Below are 27,637 nucleotides of genomic sequence, written 5' to 3' on the forward strand. Positions count from 1 at the left end.
GCTTTGGGAGGGGCAATTGCTGAGCAAACAAGAAAGGGAAATCCTGAATTCTGCCTCTCCTCATGCCTCGACCAGCCCCTGGGACCCGCTCAGGCCTGGCTCCTTCCTGCTCTTTGTGGAAGGGAGATGGAGTTGGGGGCTTGATGGCTGCTCAGAAAAAAACAAACCAGCCCCGGGGCATGAACAGACGCAAGGGAATGCTTGCTGGGTACGGGTGCTGTGCTAGCTGCTCTGCCTGTGGGAGCTCCCTGACACTGCCCAGCCACCCTAGGTTGTTCCATGTCAGGATGGCCAGTTGCCAGAAGAGGAAGCGGAGCCTAAGGGTCACAAAGGCAGGATGTTGGCAGAGGTGGGAATTCCACCCAGATCTCTGTGACCCCCACATTGCGCACTTAACCCTGGTGTGTCTCTCTTCTTCTGGGAGGAGCAGGGTCAAATTGGGAAGGGCCAGGGCTTGGACAGGAGCCACCCCTTCACCTCTTTTTTCTCTCCCTCAGAGACCACGCTGCAGACCACGGACCCCGACGGGGCAGGCAGAGCTCTCCCCATGGCCGAGCTCCTGCCCCTGCTGCCTTGGATGTCCCCATTGGGCCAGGAAGATGCCCAGGGTTCGCCTGTCCCCCCAGCCAAGTGGCAGAAGCAGCAGCCACAGGGTGGCAGGGACCAGGGTTTGGTCCCTGAGCCCTGGAAGCCCCTGGAGGTGCCTTCCATTCTCATAACCCCATCCAGTGATGAGGAGTCACCCCCCTGCACCCCAGATCCCCAGAACCTGCAGCGACTAAGGATGGCAGATCTGGGGAGTCTGGCCCAGGACAGGTCAGACCCTGGTAGCGGGACGGGAAACGGGTTCTCTCTCTGGGACTCACGCCTGGGAGGGGGTTCCCTGGGGCTGTCTGTCCAGGTGGGGGGCTGCAGGTCAGTTAGAGGGTGGCCTTGCCCCACAGGGGCCTGCCTGGAAGCCATGCGATAGATGCACAAACAACAAGCAACTGGGAGTGCGTGTTGGAACCACCATGAGCTCAGTTGAGCGCTGTCTATCAAGACTGGAGGTGACCACTGCCTTTGACTCACGCAGTGTTTTTCAAACTGTGGGTTGTGACCCCTGTGTGAGCCGCAAAACCAATGTCATGGGCTGTGATCGCACTCTTTTTTCAAAACTGAAATAGGATAGAACTGAAAATAACAAGAGTGTGTGAAGCATAGTGAGAGTCAGGGCGATTTCCTGCAACTTCTGTGGTGTTACATGTGTGTCTAAGTGTGTGCTGGGGGCCCATGAAAAACGGATTTCCTGCCACGGCTTAGGGGCAAAATACCAAAAAGTTTAATCAGAACTTCTGGAAAGAAATGCTCCCTTGAGCCAAGGAGACAGGGCTGGAAGGTTCAAGGCCCCAGGGGGAAAGAGCGGAGAATTACATTGTCCCTGAGTAGATAAATCCACTGTGGTTTCTTCCAACAATGGAATAAGAGTTAAAGTTTATGAAGCAGATCTCTGTGTACTGACATGGAGAAATCTTGGAAACAATGATGAAAAAAGTAAGTTGCAAAAGGTTACCGTAGGAGGCGGGTTGTGTATCTTTTTAAAGGACCTCGAACAATAGGATGCATTGTTGGTGAATGGGCTCTGAGGTAGAAAAGGATAGGAATGTGCACAGGAAAGACCGGGGCTCTGGGGACCCTGGGGGGCGGGGTCCGAGAGGAGGAATGGCAGCTGGGATTTTGGCTGTAATAGTTGATTTCTTTTAAAGCATGAGCTCTGGAGTAAAAAATGACAAAATGCCCTTACCTACTACACATGGGCACTGGGGGACATAGACGAGCATTATGTTTTTTTTCCTATTTAAAAGAAACACTCCGGTAATTAAAAATGTAAAAGCATTTCAAAAGAAGAACAGGCAAAGAGAAATACGGAGAAAGAGAGCATTGGGTCAGAGGGAGCCGGTGGAAGGAGGGGCCCTCTGAGGCCTGAGGGTGAGGGACGGCCCTGGGATGATCTGGGGCAAGGGACAGGCAAGTGCAAAGGCCTAGGCGCAGGAGTGTACCCGGCGTCTTAGGGGGACTTGGGGGGAGGTGGAGGCCAGAGACGTGACAGGGGCCAGATAGGTATGGCCTTGGAGGCTATGGTGGGTGCTGGGGCTTTTACCTGGAGTGAGGTGCAGCCGGAGGAATGCTTGGAGCCCAGGAGACCCCTGATCTGACTCAGAAGTTCACAGGCTCTATGCGTGAGGAGCGAACTCTTGGGGCAGGGACAGGAGCAGGAACAGAGAGACCAGGCAGGAGGCTGCTTTGATAGTGGTGGTGGTGGTGGGATGAAGGCTGGACCAGGGTGGGGCAGTGGTGGGAAGGGGAATTTAGATCCTGGTTAGATGTTGTAGGTGGAGCCTCCAGGGTTTGCTGACAGATTGGATATTGGTGTGAGGGAAAGAGAGGGTGAAGGGGGACTCTGAAGTTTGGGACTCGAGAAGCAGGAAGGTCATAACAGCTACTGACCAAAATGGAGAAGTGGGGTTTTTTTTTTAGGGGCCGAGCTGGGGAACAGAGTTTTTCTCAGTAGAGATAGGGACAGTCTGCCCCAGAGGAGGAGTGGGGCACAAGTCCCTGTATTGGGGTTGGGGTGCTCCCTGTGGGGAGCCAGGAGCTGTGAGGTGGGATTTGCATCTTTGTGTTTTCCAGCAGGAAGGGGTCCAGGGCACAAGCAGGCTCAGCAGTGAATGCAGAGAGCTGCCAGGCACAGGTTTAGGGCCCAACTCTGCAGCCTGCCTGCTGGGTGACCTTGGGCAAGTCACTTCTCATCTCTGAGGCCAAGCTTCCTTGTCTGTAAGACAGCCGACCACACCTTCCTCTGCCCTTCTGTCTTAGAAAAACCATCTTAGCACAGAGTTTGCGGGATTCCCAGGGCTGGGCTGACTTGTCCAAGGTCACAGCATGGATAACAGCCCAGGGTCTGGCTGAGCGGACAGGAGGAAATTGCAGTCCCTGGAGACCTAGGTACTGGGACCTCATGGGGCCAGGAACTGGGGCTCTGAAGTAGGGGAGAGAGAGGGAGGGAGGGACAGGAACGGACGGGCCCGCCCCTTTCCCCGCCTACCTCCATTCCACCCCCACCTACCCCCACCTCACAGGTTCCTCCCTGGGAGGGCTGGGAGCCCCTGGCCAGGGGGATATTTGGAGTCGGAGACCCCTTGGTGGGTACCAGAGGAGAGGACTCCCGGCCTGTGCCAAGGCAGCTGCTGCCATCACCGTGTTTGGTAGCGGTGGTGGTTTTTAAGGAAAGGCTGTCTGTCCCCTTCTCCCTGTCTCTGCTGTTCTCTTGATCTCTTTCCCTCTTCCCCGGTTCATTTCTCTCTCCTCTGAGTCTTTGCCTCTGTCTCTCATTCCCTTCCCTTCTTCCCTCCCTCCCGTCCAGCCGCCCCTCCAGCCCTCTCTCGGGCGCTCTCTCCCTGCGCCCCACGGCCTGCACCCCAGGTCCCGGTCCCGCTCACTCTCGCTCCACCCCTGTCTCCGTCCCTCCTCCGGCCGCCCCCGGCTCTTGGGATCCCGGGCCCTCTGCCCACCTCCCCCGGCCTCTAGGCCTCGCCGCGCCCCGGCCGCCCTCCCCTGCCCCGGCCCTCTCCTCCTCCTCCTCCCGGGCTGGGGGCGGTGCCGTGACGCGGCGAGGCGGGGGCGGGAAGGGTGCGCTGACGCTGCGGCGGCCTCCGGAGGCGCCGGCCCTTTGTGCGGGCGGCGGGGTCGGGTGGGGGCGGCGGCCGAGGACGGCCAGGCCGGTGCCCCGCGGGGACGCCCAGCTCGGCCCAGCCCCGCGCAGTCCGCCCGGCCCTGCCCTACGGCTGGGCGCGCCCGCCGCGCCGCATCCATGTTCGAGTAAGGACCGGAGGCCGGGGGAGGGGGCTGGGGCGGCCGGGGGCGCGCCCGGGGACGGGGTCTGCGAGCTGGCGCACGTGGGGCCAGGCCGGGGCAGCTGGGGAGGGCGGGGGCGCAGGGTGGTGGCACGGTGGTCTGGGGGATAAGAGGTGCCGGTCGGGGCGACTGCGGACCGCGGGGAGAGCGCGCAGGTCTGGCTCGCCACTAGGCGCTTTGCGGGGGTTTGCCTGGGGGCTCGGGGGCGCATCTCGCTAGGAGCACGGCCCGCGGGAAGGGCCCCCGGGCCTGGCTGACCCCAGCCGGGGAGGCGAGGGGTGGGCGCGATGCGGACCGCGGCCTCTGGGCCAAGGGTGCGTGGGGGGCGGAGGCGAGCCCCCGGCGGGCCGGGCTCACGGGCCGCGGAGACCTGGCCAGGCCCCCCAGCAGCCCTTCCCCGGCTACCCCCCTCCCCGTCCCTGTCTGTCTTGAATCGCCGAGTTGCTCGGGGATGGGGGCTTCTGCGTGGCCCGAGGACCGCGTGCCTGAGACCCTCAGGGTCCTGTATGAGCGGAATCGATCCTTCGCCCTGCTTGCAAGTGTTTCCGACTCTGAATGTGCCTTGGAAGTGTGCGTACACGTGTCTGGGGCTCCTGGTGTACAAGCAGCTGCGAGCCTCTGGCGGTTTGTGTGTACTTTACCCCCAGTGCCATCTGTGGCTTCGTGTGTTACTGTGAGTTACCTGTGTGTGCCTGTCTGTGCCTTTGTAGTCAGTGTGTGTCTGGGCTCTGTGTGTGGCTGTACTTTCCCTCTGATTACTCACATCTGTGTGAGGGTTACGTTCCCATACGTCTGGTTGTTGCTTGGTGGTGTGTACACATTGGTGGCTGTGACCCTCTATAGTTGTATGTGTGTATAATGCACCTCATTCCATCTGTGGCTGCGTGTGCAAATATACATTCCCTGTGTGTCTGATTGTGACTTTGTAGTGTGCCTGTGTGTGTCTGAGGCTCCAAGTGTGCTGCAGCTGTGGTCCTCTTTGGCTGCGTTTGTGTGTGTGGCTCCACGCCACTATAAATTGCCTGTGTGTCCGAGTGTGACGTTGTAGCGTGTGTGCCGCCATGACCCTCTGTGCCTATAAAACCAAAAAAAAAAACCAACTCTTTGCTGTTGAGTTGATTCCAACTCATAGTGACCCTATAGGGCAGAGCAGAACTGCCCCATAGGGCTTCCAAGGAGCGGCTGGTGGATTCCAACTGCTGACCTTTTGGTTAGCAGCTGAGCTCTTAACCACTGCGCCACCAGGGCCCCTCTGTGCCTGTGATTTACCTCTGACCTGTCTATGGCTTGCTCCTCTGCAGTTATGTCTATAATTTATTTCAGATTCCATCTCTGTGTGCGAGAAAGTTCCCGTGACATTATTGTGTGTGTCCAGGCCTCAGTGTATGCAGCTGGGACCCTCCATGGCTTTGTGTGTGTGAAGAATGTCAGCAAAGAGAGACCCCTGCGGCTCTCTGTGGGCCTGGGAACCTCCCCCTGAGACCTGGGGTGTATTCTTGGCTCTCTGGAGGCAGTGATAGTAACTGACGTTCTTCCCCTGCTCCGGTCCGTAAAGCATGTCCCATGGGTTACTTCCTGTACCCATCCACTGTGTTAGCCAAGTGTGCGGAGGCTGTTACTCCTGAGTCCGTCACGGCTACGTGAGAGCATCGTAGTGACAGCAGCCGACACACCTTCATCCTCTGCCACTTTACAGCGGCCTTTTGCTTTGTCTTCTCCGGTGGATGGTGAAGACCACGAGGGGGACAGAGGGGCACTCGGCCAGCACGTGTCGGCTGAACGTATGATTCAGTTTACCTGGGACGGTGTATGTGTTGGCTGTGGCTGTTTGTGACTGCTGTGTGTGGCCCTCTTTGTGACTGTGTGATTGTGATTTATCCAGGACTCTGTGGTTCTCTGTGTGCTTCTCTGCAGCTGCCCGTGTGTCTCCCTGCAACTGTAGGGGAACGCAGTTTGCCTGTGCACTGGCTGTGTGTGACCCTCTCTGAGTTCCCCTTTCACACACCTGAGCCAGCATCTGCCCCTCAGGCTAGAAGCATGTCTAAGGAGGCTGGAGGTGGGGTGTTAGCGATGGCTGGGACCCCATTCTCTTCTGAGTTGCCACCCCCTATAACGGTCTCCCAGCCACTGTGACTCCTCCCTTCCGTCTGCCCCAGCTGGCTGGTGTTGGGCAGCCCTAGGGCTGTGCCTGCCCTTGGGCACTTCCTCTTTGCCCTGCCAAGGAGCTGGAGGTGAGGGCCCTGCCGGGTCTGAGAGTGTTGAAGCTGCCCTTAGGCTTCCTGCCCCTAGCCCTGTGGCTGCAGGAGGGCAGAGGAGATGGAAGAGGGTCACCATTTCAGGCTAGGGAGGTGAGAAGATGAGGCAAGAGAGGGGGGTTTTTTTAGAATCCTTCCGTAGCTCACCGGTGCCCTCAAGTGAAGCCCAGACGACTGACCGGGGCTGGCAAGGCCTGCGGATGGGCCGTGCTTTCCTTTGCAGCCCCACTGGCTACTACTCTTCCTTAGACCCGCCGAGCTCAGCCCTGCCCCTGGACTTCCTGGTCCTGCAGCCTGAAACAGTTTTCTCCCGCCCTTTGGTGGGTTGGTTCTTTGTCCTCTGGGGCTCAGCTCAACTGTGCCCTGCTCAGCGACGCCTTTGCTGACTCTCTCACTAAAGGCACCATCCCATGCTCAGTACCTGCGTGCTCTATCTCCGTGGTTCTCAAACGTGAACACGCATCAGGTGTCCTGGACCCAGCCCGTGGTTCTGTGACTCAGGAGTCAGCATCTGCACTCCTGGTGACTTCCCAGGGAACTCCGTGCTGCCCGTCCGTGGGCCATGCTGAGCGGCACTGCCTTGTTGCACAGACCAGGGTCTGACATTATCATCCTTGTTTATGTTTGTGTTCCCGGGCCAGAACGTCAGCTCCCTGCAAGCGGGAAGTTTGTCTGTTATGCTCACTTTTAGGGCTGTAGGAGCCTGGTGGTACAGTGGTTAAGAGAGCTTGGCTGCTAATCAAAAGGTCGGCAGTTTGAATCCACCAGCTGCTCCTTAGAAACCGCATGGGGCAGTTCTACTCTGTCCTGTAGGGTCACTATGAGTCGGAATCGACTCAACGGCACAGAATAACAACAGTGCCTGGCACAGGGTAGGTGTTTGGTATGTGTTTATGGAGTGAATGACTGGAATTTGGGGTGCGTTTGTGGAGGCTCCTAACACCAGGCTGAGGGTTTGGTGTGGTACCTGGCAGGGATAGCATAGCGTATCAGATGGAGGTATGTGGGGATGGCAGCGGGTCTGTACACTCCGTTTTAGTGGACAGGAGAGGCTGCCGGGGGGAAACACTCATAAGGAAACCTGAGCACCTTCTATGTGCCGGCCTTTCCAAGTTTCGCCTCACTGCCCTCTGCACAGCCAACCTACCCGATGGGCACTGCTATCACTCCCATTATACGCAAGAGGAAACTGAGGCCCAGAAGGGGTAAGACCCCTGCTCAAGCCCACACCGGGAGGAAGTGGCAGTACTGAGACTGGAAACCCGTTGGCCTTTGGGGTCCAGGCCACTGAGAGGCCAGCGAGTGATGAGCTGCCTGCTGGAATCCAGGTTCTGTGAGGTGTGTGTGTTGAGGGGGCGGTCACGCATTCATTCAGTCAGTAAGTAACAGCAAGGGCTCCTGGGGCACCCACTGTGTGCCAGGCCCCATTCTAGGTGATGTGGGTGCAGCTGGGAACAAGACAGATAAAAATCCTTGCCTCACAGAGCTCACATCTTGGTGGGGGTGAAGGACACGGATTAAGGGGAAATACGGAATGTCAGGTGGGCATATGGCACCCAGTGCCATCCAGATCTGCGCAGAGCACAAGGTGAGCGAGGGGACCTAGTGAGGAGAACTAAAGCAGGAAAGGGGGTCCAGGAGAGTGGAGGGGTGACTTAGACGGAAGGAGAGTGGAGGCAGCTCTGTGATGTATCCACTGAGCAGAGACCTGGAAGAGGTGAGGGAGCTTGGCAGACAGCTGGAGGAAGAACCTTTTGGGCTTGGGACAGCGACGGAGGAGAGTGAATGAGAGGGTGGTGAGGGCAGAAGGGACCAGCCCTGGGCATTTACTTGTAGCAAGGTACAGGGGGGATCATTCCCTGGAGAAGGACATCATGCTTGGAAAGTAGAGGGTCAGCAGAAAAGAGGAAGACCCTGGACAAGATGGATTGGCACAGTGGCTGCAACAATGGGCTCAAGCATAACAATGAACGTGAGGATGGTGCAGGACCAGGCGGTGTTTTGTTCTGTTGTACATGGGGTCTTGATGAGTTGCAGCTGACTCCACGGCACCAAACAACAACAACAACAAGGTGCAGCCAGTTGGGCCTAGTCTGACCCAGAGCTCCCTCTGCTGTGTGGAGAGTGGACTCAAGGGGCAGGGACAGGAGCAGAGAGACCAGAGAAGAGGCCACTGTGATGGACTAGGCAGGAGCAGTGGTGGTCGGGTCACCATTTATTTCATTTATTATCCATTTATTTTATTCTGCAAGTTCATTTTTCACGTGTTGCATGAATGCCTATCCTGAGCCTGGTCTGAGCAATGTTGGGGATGGAGCAGTCAGCACCAAGGCTTGCCATCAGGGAGCTCATGGGCCTGTGGGGAAGATGGACAAGTCATCTACAGTGACAGCCCAGAGTGGTCAGGGCTGTGATGGGGAAGCACAGGGCAGAGAGTCAGGGCTGTGATGGGGAAGCACAGGGCAGAGGGTCAGGGTCATGATGGGGGAGGCACAGGGCAGAGGGTCAGGGCTGTGATGGGGACACACAGGCAGAGTGGTCAGGGCTGTGATGGGGAAGCACAGGGCAGAGGGTCAGGGCTGTGATGGGGGAGGCACAGGGCAGAGGGTCAGGGTCGTGATGGGGGAGGCACAGGGCAGAGGGTCAGGGTCGTGATGGGGGAGGCACAGGGCAGAGGGTCATGGTCATGATGGGGACACACAGGCAGAGTGGTCAGGGCCGTGATGGGGACGCACAGGCAGAGTGGTCAGGGCCGTGATGGGGACGCACAGGCAGAGTGGTCAGGGCCGTGATGGGGACGCACAGGCAGAGGGTCAGGGCCGTGATGGGGACGCACAGGCAGAGTGGTCAGGGCCGTGATGGGGACGCACAGGCAGAGTGGTCAGGGCCGTGATGGGGACGCATAGGCAGAGAGGGCTGTGATGGGGACACACAGGCAGAGTGGTGACAGAGTGGTCAGGGCTGTGGTGGGTACCTTCTGTGGGGCTGGGGGTACCCAGAGAAGGGCACTGGCTCAGCCTGGGGTACCAGAGAAGGGAGGGAGTACCCAGGAGGGAGGGCACGTGTAAGCTGAGCCTTGAAGGTTGAAGAATTTCCCTGACAAAGAAGAGAAAGGAATCATCAGGGCAGAAGGAACAGCGTGTACAAAGGCTTAGTGGCAAGCGAGACAAGTTTGTATGCCATTGAGCAATTCGACTAATAGCAACCCCATGTAACAGGGTAGAATTGCCCCACAGGGTTTCCTAGGCTGTAATCTTTTTTTTACCCCTCATGGAAAAGTTGATTTATTTTGGAATGGTTGTTGACAAATTAAGGAGCCCTGGTGGCCCTGTGGTTAGTGTTACGGGTGCTAACCAAAAGGTCAGCAGTTCAAATCTAGCAGCTGCTTCTTGGAAACCCTATGAGACAGTTCTGGTCTGTCCTCTAGGATCCCTATGAGTCGGAATTGACTCAACGGCAAAGGGTTTTTTTTTTTGTTTTTGGTGGCACAGTGGTTAAAGCACTCAGCTGCTAACCAAATGGTCAGCGTTTCAAATGCGCCAACCACCCTGTAGGAGTGTTGGAAACCTTACGGGGCATTCTACTCTGTCCTCTAGGGTTGCAAGGAGCCAGGATAAACTTGAGAGCAGTGAGTTTTGGGTATTGACAAATTAGTAAGGTTTATGGTTTTCTGGACCAGTGGCTGCTCTGTTTTATTCATATACAATAGAGCAGTGTCCCTCAGAGTGTTTGTGATGAAGCACCAATTTTTGAACATTCATGGACCATCGTGGACCAACACATGGTCCTACTGTGATTACCTACCACACAGCTTGTGGCGTTGTTCAACAACACCCAAAACGTTCTCTATCCAGTTAATGAGTCCAGGTCACGGACCACATGCTTTGATGTCCCAGCAAGGCCAAATTGTTGTAAAAGTTACCTTACTTGCTGTTAGTTGACACTGAGTTGACTCCAACTCACGACAGCCTTATGGATAACAAAACGAAGCATATGAACCGTCGCCCGGTCCTGCACCATCTTCATGGTTGTTGGTGCGTTTGAGTCCATTGTTGGAGCTGTTGTGTTAGTCCGTCTCAGGGAAGGTTTCCCTCATTTGCACTGACCCTCTACTTTACCAAGCATGATGGCCTTTTCCAGCGATTGATCTTTCCTGGTGATATGTCCAAAGTAAGTGAGTTGAAGTCTTGCTTACATTTTTTTCTTGTTGAGAATATACACAGCAAAACAAATACCAAGGTTTCTATGTGTACAATTCAGTGACATTGATTACATTCTTCTAGTTGTGCAACCATTCTCATCCTCCTTTTCTTGAGTTGCTCCTCCCCCATTAACATAAACTCACTGCCCCTTAAGGTTCCTATCTAATCTTAAGTTGTTTTTGTCACAATGATCCCATATAGGTAGTTCTTAAAAGAGCATAATTCTCAAGGCAGACTTTTTTTTTTTTTTTTACTAATTAAGCAAAACCGTTGCTTGGTTTTAAAAAGACTACAGGGGATATTTTTGGTTTAAGATTTAAAGATTATCACAGGACACTAGTTTCAGGGGTTCATCCAGCCTCCATGGCTCCAGAAGGTCTGGACTCCATGAGGATTTGGAATTCCGTTCTACATTCCCCCTCCCTCCGCCCGCCCTTGATCAGGCTTCTGCTATGGAATCTTTGCGCAAAATGTTCAGTAGTGGTAGCTGGGCACCATCCAGTTCTTCTGGTCTCAGGGCAGAGGAGGCAGTTGTTCATGGAGGCAATTAGCCACACATTCCGTATCCTCCTCCTATTCCTGCCTGACTCTCCTTGCTCTGTTGCTCCAGGTGAATAGAGACCAGTTGTGCCTTGGATGGCTATTTGTGAGCTTTTAAGACCCCAGACGCTATACAATGAACTAGGATGTAGAACCCACCCAAAAACCCACGGCCGTCGAGTCGATTCCAACTGATAGCAACCCTATAGGACAGAGTAGACCTGCCCCATAGAGTTTCCAAGGAGCACCTGGCAGATTTGAACTGCCGACCTCTTGGTTAGCAGCCGTAGCACTTAACCACTACGCCACCAGGGTTTCCGGGATGTAGAACAGAAGCACTAAATATGTTATTAGACCAGTTAACTGAGATGTCCCATGAAACCATGACACTAAACCTCCAAACCAAAGAACCGAATCCTGTGAGGTTTTGGTTGTACATAAGCAGCCTCAGCTCAGCAGTTACTCTTTTTTTTTTCATTGTTATAAATATATCATGCAACTTTTGCCACTTCAACTTTTTACTCGTGTACAACTTGTTGACGGCAATTACAGTAATCGGCTGTTCAGCCCTTCCCTTAAAATGTGATTTTTTTCATCACCGTTAACCCCCCTTTGCCCTGTCCTTTCCACCCCTGGTAGCCACTAATAAACTTTGGTCTCTATACGTCTCCCTTTTCTTGTCTTTTTGTATAAGTGAGGTCATACAGTATTCGTCCTTTTGTGATTAACTTCCTTGACTCAGCATCATATCTTCTAGCGCCATCCGTATTGTAGCATGGATCAAGACTTCCTTTGTTTCTCCTATAGACTGAGTAGGACTCCCTTGAACGTATGTACCACGTTTTGTTGATCCATTCCTTCGTTGATGAGCATTTAGGTTGTTTCCACCTTTTGACTTGTGAATAGTGCTGCAATGAATATTGCTGTACAAGTCTCTGAGTCTCTGTTTTCAAGTCTTTGGGGTGTGTACCTAGCAGTGGAATTGCTGCATCTTGTGGTAGTTCTATTTCGAGTTCTTTGAAGAACTGCCATACGACTTTCTATAACCGCTGCACCATTTTGCTTTCCCACCAGCAATGGATAAGGGTTGCAATTTCCCCACATCCTTGTCAACATTTTTTTTTTTAAAGCCATCCTAGTAGAAGTGAAACGATATCTCATTGTGGTTTTGAGGTGCAGCTTTCCAATGGCTGATGACACTGAGCATCTTTTCATGTGTTTGGTGGCCATTTGAATGCCCTCTTTGGTGAAATTTCTGTTAAAGTCCTTTGGCCATTTTATGATTGGGTTGTCTTTTTGTTGTTAAGTTGTTGAGGTTTTATATATTTTATGGTTATTAGATTCTTATTGGATATACGGCTTCCAAAGATATTCTCAGTTGGTAGCTTGTCTTTTCACTTTTTTGGTAAAGCCTTTTGATGAGCAAAAGCTTTCAGTTTTTACGAGGTTCCATTTATTTATTTTGTCTTTTGCTGTTTGTGCTTTTGTCATTAGATAATCCACTGTTGAAAGCTGGGCCTGACAGCCTTGTCCCTGCTTATTCTTCTGAGAATTTTATGGTTTTAGTTTGCACATTTAGATCCTTAATCCATTTTGAATTTGTTTTTGTGTATGGTGTGAGACATTTTTTTTTTTTTTTTCTGCATGTGGACATCCAGTTTTCCCAACACCATTTATTAAAGAGACTTTTCTTTCCCCATGAAATGGACTTAGCACCCTGGTTAAAAATCAGGTGACCATAGATGTGTGTGTTTATTTCTGGACTTTCAGTTATAGTCCATTGCTCTGTGTATCTACTGTTACACCAGTTCCAGGCTGTTTTGATTACCGCAGCTATGTAATATATATTTAAAACCAGGAAGTGTGAGTCCTCCTACTTTGTTCTTCTGTTTCTTGTTTCTTTTCTTTTTTTTTGAATAGTTGAGTTTTATTGCATCTTAAAATACTTCCCATAGGTCTCAGGAATCATCCAGCCTCGTTTCTGAAGCTGGACCGCTCTTAGATTGTACTCCTCAGCCTGTTGAATGCCTCCTTTTTAGAGACATCGATATCATCCCAACATTTTCAGACATCCTTGTTTTTAACTGTCGCGGTCTGCCGAATTAAAGCAGCGGAATTTGATGCGAGTTCAGTATGAATTCCCTTCAAGAATTATCTCATCTTGCTGAGCTTGAGATACTGAACAAGCAGCACCTGGCCTCATCCGGACCCTACGGATGTATTTTTTACCCAAGAAGTTTCAGATTTCAACAAGAGACTCACTCTCCTGAATAATGACATTGACGGGGGAAGAGAGTATACACAGACCTCATCTTGTAATGGAATCCCAGTGTAACATCCTTGACTGTGTTCTGTATGTGACTACAGATAGTGTGAACTGTAGCCAGTGCCTTTCTATTTTCCCACCATTTGTCAAGGCGAAGCCTCCTCTTTCTCTTTCCAAGGAGACTGAGTTCTACAAGGATGTGATCAAAGTTCCTCCGCGGGGTTCCTCTGGAACCCTTCACAATAACTGCACATCCCTTAAAAGTGGTGTCGACATTTTCTTGTTGACATTTTCTGGAATGTTGACAGTCTGGTTGCTGAGAATGGTCTTCATTTTTGCAGTAGATGCGGCCAAGAGCTGTTCTTCTCTTACAACATTGCTTTAGCTATTCCATAGCAAGTAGAGATTTGATTTTTCCATTTCTGTAAAGAACGCCATTTGGGTACTTGATGGGAATTGCACTGAATCTATAGATTGCTTTGGGTGGTATTGACATCTTAGTGATATTAAATCTTCCAGTCCATGAACATGGGACATCTTTCCATTTATTTCAATTTTCCTTAATCTCTTCCAGCAGTGCTTTATAATTTTCATTGCATAAGTCCTTTGTGTTCCTGGTTAGATTTATTCCTAGGTATTTTATTATCATAGATGCTATTGTAAATGGAATTGCTTCCCTAATTTCTCTTTCATTTCTCATCACTGATGTACAGAAACCCAAACTGATTTTTGTTTGTCGAAAGGTCAAATTTGTTAAATTCCCCTGTTAGCTCTAGAAGTTTTCTTGTGGTAGGCTGTAATCTTTACAGGATCAAATCACCCCAACTTTTCTCTCATGAGACAAGTTTGGGAATTCCCGGCTGGGCTCACCCCTGACTACATCAAGGCTGAAACATACCAGCCGTTCATTCTTGGGCAAGCAGGTTCACCTTCTAAGCCTCAGTTTCTTCCTCTATAAAATGCACAGGATTGTCTGAGGACTGAAGAAATTAATCACATGGAGTGCTTATGACAGTTAACAATGCATGTCCTTGCAGTTGAAGTTCCCCATACTTACCTGCTGAGCCCTTATTATGGTTTTTATTTAGACAGCCATTCGTGTGGTTAACATCTGCCTTCCCACCAGAAGGTTAATTCCTGAGGGCAGGAACCATGTCTGATAGTCTCTGCTTTACACCAGCTCCAGCCAGTGCCCAGATTACTCACTTAGTCACTAGTGTTTATTGGGTGCCCACTGATATGCTGGAGATGATTTTGGGTGCTGGAGACAGTGGCAGCCAAGACCTCCTGGTCTCAGATGTGAACAGGAGTTTGGATAGTGTGAGGTGTGACTTTAGAAGGGGAGGCCTCGAGACTGAGTGGCCAGGGAAGAAGGAGCATTTGAGCTGAATGGTAAGATGGAGCCAGTTAAGGCTGAAGGGTATTCCAGGCAGAAGGAACAGCAAATGTGGAGGCCTTGACATGGACATGAAGTTGGTGAGCTCAAGAGACAAAAGGAAATCAGACTGGCTGGAGTGGAGGAAGTGATGGGGAGGGGAAAAGCATGAGGTCTGAGAGATCACTAGGGCCTTGGAGGCCATGGTGAGGGTTTTGACTCTTGCCTAGAGTCAGGTGTAGCTGGGGAAGAGGGCCCTGAGCTGAGGAAGGCCATATCTGTCTGAGGAGTTCACAGGCTCCCTCTGGTTGCATGTGGGGAGCAGGTGGTTGGGGAAGGGACAGGAACAGAGAGACCAGGGAAGGGGTTGTTGTGATGGTCCAGACTAGAGAGGACAGAGACTGGACTGGGTTGGGAGCAGTGGAGGGGGAGAAGTGAATATAATAGAAATAGATTTTGGAGGTGGAGCTGGCAGGACTTGCCAAAAGATTAGAAATGAACGTTGAAGAAAAGAAAGAAGTTGAGAAAGATGCCTAAGTTTATGGCTTAAGTAACTGAGTGGATAGTAGCCACTCAATAAATATTTGTTGTATGAATGAATTAATGAGTTAATAAAATAGCGGGCATCATTTAGAGCTTGCTATGTACAGGCAGTGGTAGAAGTACTTTACATGTACTGATCCATTTAACCCTCGGAAAATGACCAGATAAAGACATTTATCATCCGTGGATTACAGTGGAAACCCTGGTGGCACAGCAGTTAAGAGTTACGGCTGCTAACCAAAGGGTCAGCAGTTGGAATCCACCAGGTGCTCCTTGGAAACCATATGGGGCAGTTCACCTCTGCCGTATAGGGTTGCTATGAGTCGGAATCGACTCAACAGTGATGGGTTTGGTTTTAGATTACAGATGAGGCAGCTGTGGCACAGAGAGGTTAGGAACCACTGTTAGGAAATAGAGTAGGGTGAGTGGATGGATGGATGGATGGATGGATGGATGGATGGATGGATGGATGGATGGATGGGTGGGTGGGTGGGTGGGTGGGTGGGTGGGTGGGTGGATGGATGAATGGATAGATGTGATGGGCAGGTGGGTGGATGGATGGATGGACGGATGGACGGACGGACGGACGGGTGGGTGGGTGGATGGATGAATGTCTAGATGTGATGGGCAGGTGGGTGGATGGATGGATGGATAGATGGCTAGGTGGGCAGATGGGTGGAAGTGGATATGGGTCCACGGGCTGATGAATGAGTCTCCTCAATCAGGGCCTGTTCTCATGCCCCAGCCTGCTTTTCCCTGTAATGCCCCTTTTCTTCTTTCCTCCCAGCACCACCCCCCACTCTGGCAGGAGCACACCCAGCAGCTCCCCATCCCTCCGTAAGCGGCTGCAGCTCCTGCCCCCAAGCCGGCCCCCACCTGAACCTGAATCCGGCACCATGGTGGAGAAAGGGTCAGATAGCTCCTCAGAGAAGGGCGGGGTACCCGGGACCCCTAGCACCCAGAGCCTGGGCAGCCGGAACTTCATCCGCAACAGCAAGGTGGGTGCGAGCCCAGGTAGAGTGGGCAGAGGTGGGACGGGGGACTAGGAGCTCACTCTGACGCCTCTCCTTTCTCTTGCAGAAAATGCAGAGTTGGTACAGCGTAAGTGTCTGGGCAGGGGAGCTTGTTGGGTGGTGGGTGAGGGGTGTGGGTGCTGGGCTAGGAGCCCTAGGCTGTAGCAGCCAAGGAGTGGGGGCCGGGGTCAGCAGACCTGGGGTTATGTCCTCTGCTGCCATTTACCTGCTGTAATCTTGGGTAAGTCATTTCAGCCCTTTTGGCCTCAGTCCTTCTTAAGAAACAGTCCCGACCCTACAAGGCTGAAGGGAGCGTTCAGTGAGAGTCAGTGATGCCGATGGGTACCAGGCGCAGGATCCAGCTTCTGTAAGAAAGCAGTAATTGGCAGCTGTCATTATGGTTCTGTTGTTATGGGCAGCAGAAACCAGAGGTGGGCTAGTTACTGACACCTCAGAGGGCCTGCCGGGGGCTGAGGAGACTGGAGGGTTCTGGGAGCTTTGTGGGGCAGAATGGGGGCTCTAACCCCTATCCAGGTCCTCACCTGCCAAACTTCTCCCCAGATGCTGAGCCCCACGTACAAACAACGCAATGAAGACTTCCGGAAACTGTTCAGCAAGCTCCCTGAGGCTGAACGCCTCATTGTGGGTGAGACCTCATAACCCTGCCCTGGACCCCGACCCTGAGTTCCTAGCCCCGCCCTCCCAGCCCTCGCCCCAGGCCTGTGTCCTGGCCGTGACAGCCATGTGACTGTCTGCCCGTCTCTCCCTGCGGCTGCTCTCAGACTACTCCTGTGCCCTGCAGCGTGAGATCCTCCTTCAGGGCCGCCTCTATCTCTCTGAGAACTGGGTCTGCTTCTACAGTAACATCTTCCGCTGGGAGACGACGGTGAGCCGGAGCCGGAGCGGGGCGAGGGGAGGCTGGGCTGGGGGCAGGGCCCAGGCCCCTTCTCACCCTGCCTTTGTCCTCAGATTTCCATCCAGTTGAAGGAAGTGACGTGTCTGAAGAAGGAAAAGACAGCCAAGCTGATCCCCAATGCCATTCAGATCTGCACAGAGAGTGAAAAGGTGAGCGGGGACATGGTCACGGGGCCGCATGGTCACCAGAGAGCGAGAAGGCGAGTGGGGGCATGGTCACAGGGGCCGCATGGTCACCAGAGAGCGAGACGGCGAGTGGGGGCATGGTCACAGGGGCCGCCGCATGGTCACCAGAGAGCGAGAAGGTGAGTGGGGGCATGGTCACAGGGGCCGCATGGTCACCAGAGAGCGAGAAGGCGAGTGGGGGCATGGTCACAGGGGCCGCCGCATGGTCACCAGAGAGCGAGAAGGTGAGTGGGGGCATGGTCATGGGGCCGCATGGTCACCAGAGAGCGAGAAGGCGAGTGGGGGCATGGTCACAGGGGCCGCATGGTCACCAGAGAGCGAGAAGGCGAGTGGGGGCATGGTCACAGGGGCCGCCGCATGGTCACCAGAGAGTGAGAAGGTGAGTGGGGACATGGTCACGGGGCCGCATGGTCACCAGAGAGCGAGAAGGTGGGCGGGGGCATGGTCATGGGGCCGCATGGTCACCAGAGAGCGAGAAGGTGGGCGGGGGCATGGTCATGGGGCCGCGTGGTCACCAGAGAGCGAGAAGGTGGGCGGGGGCATGGTCATGGGGCCGCGTGGTCACCAGAGAGCGAGAAGGTGGGCGGGGGCATGATTACAGGGCCGCATGGTCACCAGAGAGCGAGAAGGTGAGTGGGGCATGATCATGGGGCCGCATGGTCACCAGAGAGTGAGAGGGTGAGTGGGGGCATGGTCACAGGGCCGCATGGTCACCGACTTTAGTAGGCTCCTGCCTCCTCTTATCCCTAGAGGGCGAGCCCCGTTTATTCTGCGTGCTCAACTTCTCTCAAATCAGTTGCTTTCTGTTTATTCTCAGAGCCCCTGCCCTGACCCAGGCTCCCAGTGTCCCCGCCTGGACCCAGGCTCCCGTTGTCCCTGCCCTGACCCACCATCCCACTGTCTCCACCCTGACCCAGGCTCCCACTGTCCCTGCCCTAACCCAGCCCCCCACTGTCCCCACCCTGACCCAGCTTCCCACCATTTCCCCCCAACCCCAGGCTCCCACTGCCCCTGCCCTGACCCAGGCTCCCGCTGTCCCCGCCTTGACCCAGGTTCCCATTGTCCCTGCCCTGACCCAGGCTCCCATTGTCCCTCCCCTGACCCAGCCTCCCACTGTCCCCCGCCCTGACCCAGACTCCCACCATCCCTGCGCTAACCCAGGCTCCCACTGTCCCTCCCTGGACCGAGCCTCCCACTGTCCCCACCCTGACCCAGCTTCCCACCATTCCACCCCACCCCAGTCTCCCACTGCCCCTGCCCTGACCCAGGCTCCCATCGTCTCTGACCTAGATCCCTACACCAGCCTCCCATCTCTGTCCCTGCAATCCATCCCCTCACATGGCTTCTCAGGGATCATAGTGATAGAAAAATCCTTCCCTTCCATGTATCCATTTATTCGGATGCCCCTTTCCCTTGGAAGCCTTCCCTGACTTTCCGTTCTGTCCTCATGATTGCTGCCTCGTGGTCACAAGATGGCTGCCTCACACCAGCGGTCCAAACAGGAAGAAGGAAGGAAGTAGGGGGAGAGAATTTGCAGCAGACTTCCCTTTGTGTTTTGTTGGCCCACAGTGGGTCAGCTGACCACCCCTAGCTGCCAGGAGGCTGGGAAAATGCTCTGGGCTTCCCTGTCCTCACTCTGGGTTGTCCCTACCTGGACTGTAAGTTCCTTGAGGTCAGGGCTGAGGGCTGTCTCCTCACTGTGGTGGCTCTAGCATGGCTCGGCACGGGACCAGGCACAGGATAGGCATTTTGTAGAATGAATGAATGGATGCATCAGGATAGAGGTGGGGACACAGCGGGCAGTGTGGATAAGGATGGACTTCCACCGTCCTGAGTCCTTTTCTCTCTCTCTCTCTCGCCTCTGCAGCATTTCTTCACCTCCTTCGGGGCCCGTGACCGCTGCTTCCTCCTCATCTTCCGCCTCTGGCAGAATGCGCTACTCGAAAAGGTGGGCTTGGGTGAGGCTGGAGCGGGGTGGGGGTGGGTAGTAAGGTGGGCCACAGAGCCAGGGGTGCCGGGACTCAGGGGGCTGGAGAAAGCTCTCCTCCATGGGTGCCAGGCCCAAAGCACCTGCTGCTATCTCTGTAGAGCCCACCAGGGGGCAGCCAAGGGCTCCAGTGCCAGGCCCTGCTCTAAGAAATGGAAGTCCACTGCCTGTTATTCGCTACCCACGGATCAAAACTGCCCTGAAAGTGAGGGTTTTTTTTTATTTTTTATTTTTAATGTTTGGCAGCAAACTCTGACCTGAGCCAACATGTGGTTGTTTATAGTCTATATGGCACAGTGGTTAAGAGCTTGGCTGCTAACCAAAAGTTTGGCAGTTCAAATTCACCAACTGCTCCTTGGAAACCCTGTGGGGCAGTTCTACTCTGTCCTATAGGGTCACTGTGAGTCGGAATCGGCAATGGCTTTTTTTTTTTTTAAATAGCAACACTATCTAATAGAGTATTTGGCTAGGATGGCTATATTCTCTATCTGTGCTATCCATTATGGTAGCTGCTAGCCACATGTGCCTACTGAGTACTTGAGATGTGGCTGGTGTAACGGAGGATTTTATTTTAATTAATTTTAACTTAATTCTAAATGGCCACATATCACAGATCTATATTTTTCTCAATTAATGTGGCTATACGTATGTTTAACGGCAAAACTATCAGTGTGTACGACTGGGGTGTAATTGCATCTATAACTCAAGTTAAATATAAAGTTACAGTATCTAGTACAGAATATACCAGCGATTCTCAAACTTTATGGTTTTGGGAGCCCTTTACACTTTTTAAAATTATTGTAGACTCCAAAGAGCCTTTGTTTAAGTGGGTCCTACCTATTGACATTGACTGAGTTAGAAACTGAGTCAGGAAAAGACAAGCACACATTACGGTGGCCACCCCAGCGACGACAGCATTATGCGTCACGTAGCCTCTGGAAGCCTCCCCTGTATGCCCATGAGGGATTGAAAATGAAAATGGCAAATAACATCTTAAAATGCTAGTAGCACTTATAAATACTTAAGAAATCATTTTGACCTTGTAGACCGCCCCCCCCACAAAAGGATCTAGGGAACCTCCAGGAATCCTTGGACCGCACTCATTTGATTTTGACAATCACCCTATGAGGCAGTATGGTTCTTATCTGTATTCTGCCAATGAGGCATGTTGAGAAAACTTGCCCATGGTGACATGGGCTTTTACATGACAGGGCTGGGGTTCCAAGCCATGTAGTTAGGTCTGGGTTCCACTCCCTTAAGCACTGTACCACACTGTCTGTCATGTAATAGGAGGTCCAGAGGCAGGTGGTCTAGGGTGGGTTTGGTGGCTCCACTCTGTCATCAAGGACCCAGGCTTTTGTCCCTTCTTCCACACTGTCACCCTTTGCATGTAGGTATCTTGTCCATGTGCTTGTAGCCTCCTGGTCACAAGATGGCTGCTATAGCTCCAGGTATCATGCCCTCACATAAGTGTCCCAAACATGAAGAAAGGGAAATGTGGAAAGTTGGCTTTCCTGTTATCAGAGAAGGAAAGCCTCCTTTAGCAGACTTCTCTTTCCATGTCTTTTGTTAGAACGAGGTCAAATGACCCCCTTCAGTTGTGAAGGAAGCTGAGTATCTGGCAAAGGAAAGATGAATTGGCATAAACCAGTCATAATTCATCCCTGGTGCTAGGGGAGATTTTCACCCGTAACAGAGTAGAGGCTCTCCTGGCAGAGAGGGAGGGTGGATTGCTGTTGGTAGCATCACGCAGTGTCTGCCATTGGTGCTCCTTCAGGTGGGCTTTGCTCAGTGTCCCACCCTCTGAGGCACATGTCCCCTTCGGGCAGCTCTAGCCATGGCCATCCTCAGGGGCAAGAGTACTGAAGGAGAATACTGAAGCATCCCATTCAGGAGCCAAAAGAAGGATGATGTAGAGCCAAGCTCTGGAGCCAGACTGCCAGGATTCAAGTTCCAACCCTGTCAGTGAGCAGCAAAGTGACCTGAGGCAGGTCATGAACCCCATCTGTCAAATGGGAACAACGACTGGACCATGCCTACTTCGTAGCACCCAAGCTGGGCCTAGAATAAGTGCTTGGTAATGCCAGCTCTTTGAGGCAGGACATCCCAGTGGTTAATTCCAGGGCTCTAGACCTGCCCTGGAACCCTGGTGGTGAAGTGGTTAAGAACTTGGCTGCTAACCAAAAGGTTGGCAGTTTGAATCTACCAGCTGCCCCTTGGAAACCCTGTGGGGCAGTTCTACTCTATCTACAGGGTTGCTAGGAGTCAAAGTCAACTCAATGGCAACGGGCTTGGTTTTAGTTAGGCCAGCAATTGACTAACCAAAGCAATTGACTGCTAACGGAAAGGTCAGCAGTTCGAAACCACCAGCGTCTCCACTGTAGAAAGATGTGACAGCCTGCTTCCATAAAGATTTACAGCCTTGGACACCTTTGAGGTCTCTATGAGTTGGAATTGACTTGATGGCAGTGGGTTTTAGACCAGGCCCCAGGGTCACATCTCAGCACCCCACTTCCTGGCTGTGACCTCGGGCTTGTTACTGCCCCTCCCTGCCTTGGCATCTTCACGTCTGAACGATGATAATATCAGCACCTACTTGACAAAGCCGTCTTGAAGACACAGTGAGTTAGTACGTGAAAGGGATCGGAAGGGTGTCTGGTGCATAGTAACAACGATGTCGGCGGCTGCTGCTACTACAACAACTACTGCTGTTATTATTATTATTATTTTATCATCATTGTCTTGTGGCCACTCTGGACTTTGTTGTTGTTGTTGTTAGGTGCTGTTGAGTCAGTTCCAACTCATAGAGGCCCTGTGCACAACAGAATGAACACTGCCCAATCCTGTACCACCCTCACGGTGGTTGTCATGCTTGAGCCCATCGTTGCAGCCACTGTGTCAGCCCATCTCGTTGAAGGTCTTCCTCTTTTCTGCTGGCCCTCTACTTTACCAAGCATGGTGTCCTTCTCGAGGGACTGGCCCCTCCTAATAACATGTCCAAAGTATGTAAGATGCAGTCTCGCCATCCTTGCTTCTAGGGAGCATTCTGGCTGTACTTCTTCAGAGACAGATTTGTTCGTTCTTTTGGCAGTCCGTGGTGTATTCAATATTCTTCGCCAACACCACAATTCAAAGGCATCAATTCTTCTTCAGTCTGCCTTATTCTTTGTCCAGCTTTTGCATGCATATGATGTGATTGAAAACACCATGGCTGTGAGTAGATGAAAACCCAGGACTCCTGAAGACACCTGAAAAAGTATTTGGAGGCAAGACAGCTAGAGAGGCGCTTCCGCTCTGGAGTCTGGCTGGGTTTGAATCCCAGAGTTGCCTCTGGTCATGTGACTTCCTCTTTCTGGGCCTCCATGTTCTCCTCTGTAAAATTGGGAACGTTAACTTGGGTGCGAACAGTGATGAACACAGGGCCTGGAGCATAGAGGAGATGTAGCTGGGTGTCCTGTGGATAGAGAGGAGCATGTTGGTGAGGTCTGGTACCGAGGTACTGGCTGCCCCCTTGTGGAAAGCAGAGGAACTGCTGAGGCTGAGGGCTGGTAGGGTAGGGGTGGGAAGGGCTCTCTGGCCCCAGTGAGGTGGAGGCTGACCTGCTGTCTGCCTTGCCTAGACGCTGAGTCCCCGCGAGCTCTGGCACCTGGTGCATCAGTGCTACGGCTCAGAGCTGGGCCTCACCAGCGAGGATGAGGACTATGTCAGCCCTTTGCAGCTGAACGGTCTGGGGTGAGTCAGAGGTTGGGGGTGGTTCCTGGGGCGGGACAGCAGGATGGGGTCCATGGTGGACTGAGCTGATTGTCTAAGGTCTGGGGGATCCCTGCGTGGGGTCTCAAGGCCACTTGAGTGGCCATCCCATTTTCTCCCTTTCTCCGCAGGAGCCCCAAAGAGGTGGGAGAAGTGATCGCCCTGAGTGACATCACCCCTTCGGGAGCAGCTGACTGCAGCCAAGAGCCGAGCCCAGTGGGTTCTCGACGCAGCCACGTCACCCCCAACCTTTCCCGAGCCAGCAGTGACGCGGACCATGGGGTGAGCAAGAGGGCAGAGGAGAGAGGAGGGAGAGACAGAAGAAGGTCAGGGGTAGGGTAGGAGAGAGGCACAGACTGACAGATTGGGGGCGACAGGGAAGAGATGGATGGAGGGATGAAGGAGTGGACAGATGGAGGGATGAAGAAGGGGACAGACATGGAAAGCCGAGTGATGAAAATAGGGACAGATGGGGAAAAAGAGAGAGCCAAAAAGGGGACAAATAGATAGAAACGGTGAGAGATAGAAGGGTACAAGAGATGGACAGCTGGATAAGGCAAGAGACAGACAGATGGGGCATGGGATAGATGGGCAGGCCTGGAAAGAAAGGATATGGCCAGGCATCCAAGACAGGCCTGGTAGGGGCTGAGAGGGGCCCCATAGAGGTGGCCCTAGAGCCCCTCCCAGCTCAGCAGTGAGCCCTAAATACACACACTAGCCCCTGCACCTCCTGCCCAGCTTTGGTTTTCCTGCCTGAGGTCTAGATGGTGTCTCATAGTGAGTGTGGACCCATGGAGGGCCTCAGCCGGGTAGAGGTAAGGCAAGGCTGGATTAAGCCTTTCTCTGCAGGCAGAGGAGGAAAAGGAGGAGCAGCCAGCCAGCCAGCCAGATGTCTCCTCCAGCCAGACAGTGACCCCAGTGGCTGAACCCCCAAGCACAGAGCCCACCCTGCCAGATGGACCCACGTCCCTGGGCCCTTTGGACCTGCTGCCCAGCGAGGAGCTGTTGACAGACACAAGTAACTCTTCCTCATCCACGGGGGAGGAAGGTGAGGCAGATGAGCCCCTGACTCACTCACTGCAGTTACACATGACAGGAGGGGGCTGATTGGTTCATGGGAGTAAAGCATCGAAGGCCAGCAGACATGGTTTGATCTAGGCGTTCACACAGCGTTGGGAATCTGTGTCTCCGGGTTCTGCTTTGAAGACAGCATAACCCAAATCCAGTGCCGTCGAGTCGATTCCGACCCACAGCAGGGTAGATAAGAACACAAACTTTGGAGCCAGAGCACCAGGGTTCAAATCCTGGCCATACCACTTCCTAGGTGTGAACTTGGGCAAATTATTTAACCTCCCTGAGACTTGTTTTTCTCATCTGAAAAATGGGCTTAATAATAATAGTACCACCTCATAGGGTTGTTGGAAGTTAAATGAGTTAATACACATAAAGTGTTTGGGCCTGTTTGTAAGTGTTGGCTATCATTGTCTCTATTAATATTATTTTCATTGCCTCTGTGTTGGCTTCCTTCTCAGGTAGGTGCTTTTCTTGTGGGTGCAGAGGTATCCCAGCTATGCCTCACAGGAGCTCAGCAGAGAGAAAGCACGTTTGTACCAGTGGCTGCTCCCAAAAGTGTAAGGTTGGCTCTCATTGGTCCAACTTGGAGCAGAGCCCACCCCCACTGGGCCAATCACCATGGCTGGTTGGCTGGCCTGGCCTGGGCGCACATGCCCACCCCTGTAGTCACTGTGATTACAATTGGCTGGGCCTATCATGGTGGCTCTGATTGGCTGGGCCTAGTGGTGGTCCTGATTGGCTGGGCCTATCAGTTATGGCTCTGATTGGCTGGGCCCAGTGGTGGTCCTAATTGGCTGGGTCTAGTGGTGATCCTGATTGGCTGGGCCTATCAGTGGTGGCTCTGATCGGCTGGGCCCAGTGGTGGTCGTAATTGGCTGGGCCTAGTGGTGGTCCTGATTGGCTGGACCTATCAGTTGTGGCTCTGATTGGCTGGGCCCAGTGGTGGTCCTAATTGGCTGGGCCTAGTGGTGATCCTGATTGGCTGGGCCTATCAGTGGTGGCTCTGATTGGCTGGGCCTAGTGGTGGTCCTGATCGGCTGGGCCTATCAGTGGTGGCTCTGATTGGCTGGGCCTAGTGGTGGTCCTAATTGGCTGGGCCTGGCGGTGGTCCTGATTGGCTGGGCCTAGTGGTGGCCCTGATTGGCTGGGCCTGGGGCACATGTAGGCCTGAGGTAGTCCCTGTGGCAGAGAGGGTGGATGCCTGCTCTGTGTCACTGTCTGACGGGTTCAGGAAGATGGGTGTGCCCATCCACACAAGGTCTGGGAATGAGGGGAGCGCCCCCCCACTGGGGAAAACCAGGGGGCTGCTGTGAGGAGGAGGGGACGGGAAGCCAGCGTCATCCGTGCCGCTCTGTCTCCCAGCTGATCTGGCCGCCCTGCTTCCTGACCTCTCCGGCCGTCTCCTCATCAACTCCGTCTTCCACGTGGGAGCCGAGCGGCTCCAGCAGATGCTCTTCTCCGACTCGGCCTTCTTGCAGGGCTTCCTGCAGCAGTGCAAGTTCACAGGTGAGGGGGTGGCGCCCACCAGCCCCCCAGCTGGGCGGTTTCTGTGTGGTGGGCGGGGGGGAGTGGGGAGCTAAAAGCAGGGTCTGTGAGACAGAAGTGGCTCTGCCTCTTTGCCTCGCGGTAGCTGAGTGACATTGGGCAGGGTCCTGAACCACTGTCTGCCTTAGTTTCCCCTTCTGTGGAATGGGGGTGTGATGGTAGTACCTGCCTCATCGGGGTCTCAGGAGAACTAAAGGAGGTCAGGCCAGAGAAGTGGCTACAACAGTGGCATGTAAACCAGCTGTGGTGCCATCGAGTCGACCCGGCCTCATAGCGGCCCTCCGGACAGAGGAGAGCTGCCCCACAGGGTCTCCAGGTGCCGCTGGTGGATTTCTGCTGCGGATCTTTTGGTTAGCAGCTGAGCTCTTAACCACTGCGCCACCAGGGCTCCGGCAGCATAAGTTGTTGTTGTTGTTAGGTGCTGTGGAGTCGATTCCGACTCACAGCGAACGTGTGTGTGACAGCATGAGACACTGCCAGGTCCCGCGCCACTGTTGTAACTGTTGCTGTGCCTGAGCGCATTGTTGCAGCTACCGGGTCAGTACATTTCGTTGAGGGTCTTGCTCTTTTTTGCTGACCGATAGTATATAAACCAAAAACCAGACCCGTTGCTGTTGAGTTAATTACCACTTATAGTGACCGCATAGGGCACAGTAGAACTGCCCCGTAGGGTTTCCAAGGAGCAGCCGGTAGATTCGAACTGCCGACCGTTTGGTTAGCAGCCATAGCTCTTAACCGCTGTGCCACCAGGGCTCCAGTAGTATATAGGAAGTACTTCGTAAGCATGTATGAGCAGTTGTGCGTTTAGCACTGACTGTGAGACATATGCATGCGAAAGGTGGACAATGAATAAGGAAGACTGAAGAAGAATCGATGCCTTCGAATTGGGGTGCTGGTGAAGAATATTGAATACACCATGGACTGCAGAAGAACGAACAAATCTGCCTTGGAAGAAGTACAACCAGAATGCTCCTCAGAAGCAAGAATGGTGAGACTATGTCCCACATACTTTGGACATGTTATCAGGAGGGATCAGTCCCTGGAAAAGGACATCATGCTTGGTAAAGTAGAGGGTTGGTGAAAAAGAGGAAGACCCTCGAAGAGATGGATTGACCCAGTGGCTGCAACAGTGGGCTCAGGCATTATGATGATTGTGAGGATGGCGCAGGACCGGGCAGCGTTTCATCCTATTGTACATAGATAGGGTCACTGAGAGTCAGAACCGACTCAACGGCACCAAACAACAATAACTGTGAGGCCTGTGCAGGGCTTGGAGGACCAGGACAGATGAGTTCCTACCCTCAGCACTCAGAATCCAGTAAGAATGACAGGAAATTTATGACCCAGATCAGTGCTGTCCGTCACAGGTGTGATGTGCGTTAAAGAAGCACAGGGGCTGTCAGTGTCAAAGGGGCTTTTTGTGATCTGAGAAGCATCCAGGAAGGCTGCTGGGAGGATGCAAGTTCAAAACTAAGACCTGGAGGAGGAACCGAGGTTAGCCCGGTGAGGGGGAGTGGTGGAGAAGAGCAGTCCGGGGCAGGCATGGTAGCTCCAGAGGCCCTGAGGCCAGACACAGACACTGAGGGACGCCACAGCACCAGACGAGGCTGGAGGTGTGACCATGGGGCCAGCTGAGGAACTCAGGAGGCTGCAGAAGAGATTCAGGTAGGAGAAAGGCTAGTCACGCAGTAGTTTTTCTTTGTGTCTTTTTTCTTGGTGAAAACTGAGGAGCCCTGGTGGCACAGTAATGAAGAGCTCAGTTGCTAACGAAAAGGGTGGTGGTTCGAATCCATCAGCCAGTCCTTGGAAACCCTATGGGGCAGTTCTACTCTGTCCTATAGAGTCGCTATGAGTCGGAACCGACTTCACGGCAATAGGTTGGTGAACATGAGCCATGGAGAATCCCCTGCAGAATCCGTTAAGGCTGTGCTTTGTCTTAAAATAAAAATTGTGCTTTGTCTTAGGGGGATACAAAACCCCCTCAAAATCATGCTTATAACCTGGCGGGGCTGATACATGAGACTGGGGAGCTTGAATTTTGTCTTGGGAGCACTGGGGATCTATGGAGTGTTGTAGGCAGGGAAGGGCCAAG

At 53.2% G+C, this 27,637-nt stretch overlaps 1 protein-coding gene across 6 annotated transcripts in view; it reads left to right on the forward strand.

The window, feature by feature from the left end:
• Positions 1-502: 502 nt before the first annotated feature.
• Positions 503-27,637, forward strand: part of GRAMD1A (GRAM domain containing 1A) — a 34,665-nt gene continuing 7,530 nt past the window's right edge. Inside the window, exons 1-11 of one of the 6 annotated variants that reach the window (XM_049901373.1) lie at positions 503-816; positions 15,863-16,073; positions 16,156-16,176; positions 16,650-16,734; positions 16,871-16,974; positions 17,058-17,153; positions 19,057-19,137; positions 22,796-22,908; positions 23,058-23,208; positions 23,776-23,974; positions 25,363-25,506. In XM_049901373.1, coding sequence (XP_049757330.1) covers positions 548-816; positions 15,863-16,073; positions 16,156-16,176; positions 16,650-16,734; positions 16,871-16,974; positions 17,058-17,153; positions 19,057-19,137; positions 22,796-22,908; positions 23,058-23,208; positions 23,776-23,974; positions 25,363-25,506 — 1,474 coding nt within the window. In that variant the 5' untranslated portion in view covers positions 503-547. Of the gene's footprint in view, positions 817-1,356; positions 1,534-3,164; positions 3,183-3,705; positions 3,859-5,685; positions 7,488-15,862; positions 16,074-16,155; positions 16,177-16,649; positions 16,735-16,870; positions 16,975-17,057; positions 17,154-19,056; positions 19,138-22,795; positions 22,909-23,057; positions 23,209-23,775; positions 23,975-25,362; positions 25,507-27,637 lie in introns of those variants that run through there. The other 5 variants (XM_049901372.1, XM_049901376.1, XM_049901377.1 and 2 more) reach the window with 5 other exon arrangements.

The sequence above is a fragment of the Elephas maximus genome, chromosome 11 (genome assembly GCF_024166365.1).
Source record: "Elephas maximus indicus isolate mEleMax1 chromosome 11, mEleMax1 primary haplotype, whole genome shotgun sequence".
Classification (NCBI taxonomy): domain Eukaryota; kingdom Metazoa; phylum Chordata; class Mammalia; order Proboscidea; family Elephantidae; genus Elephas; species Elephas maximus.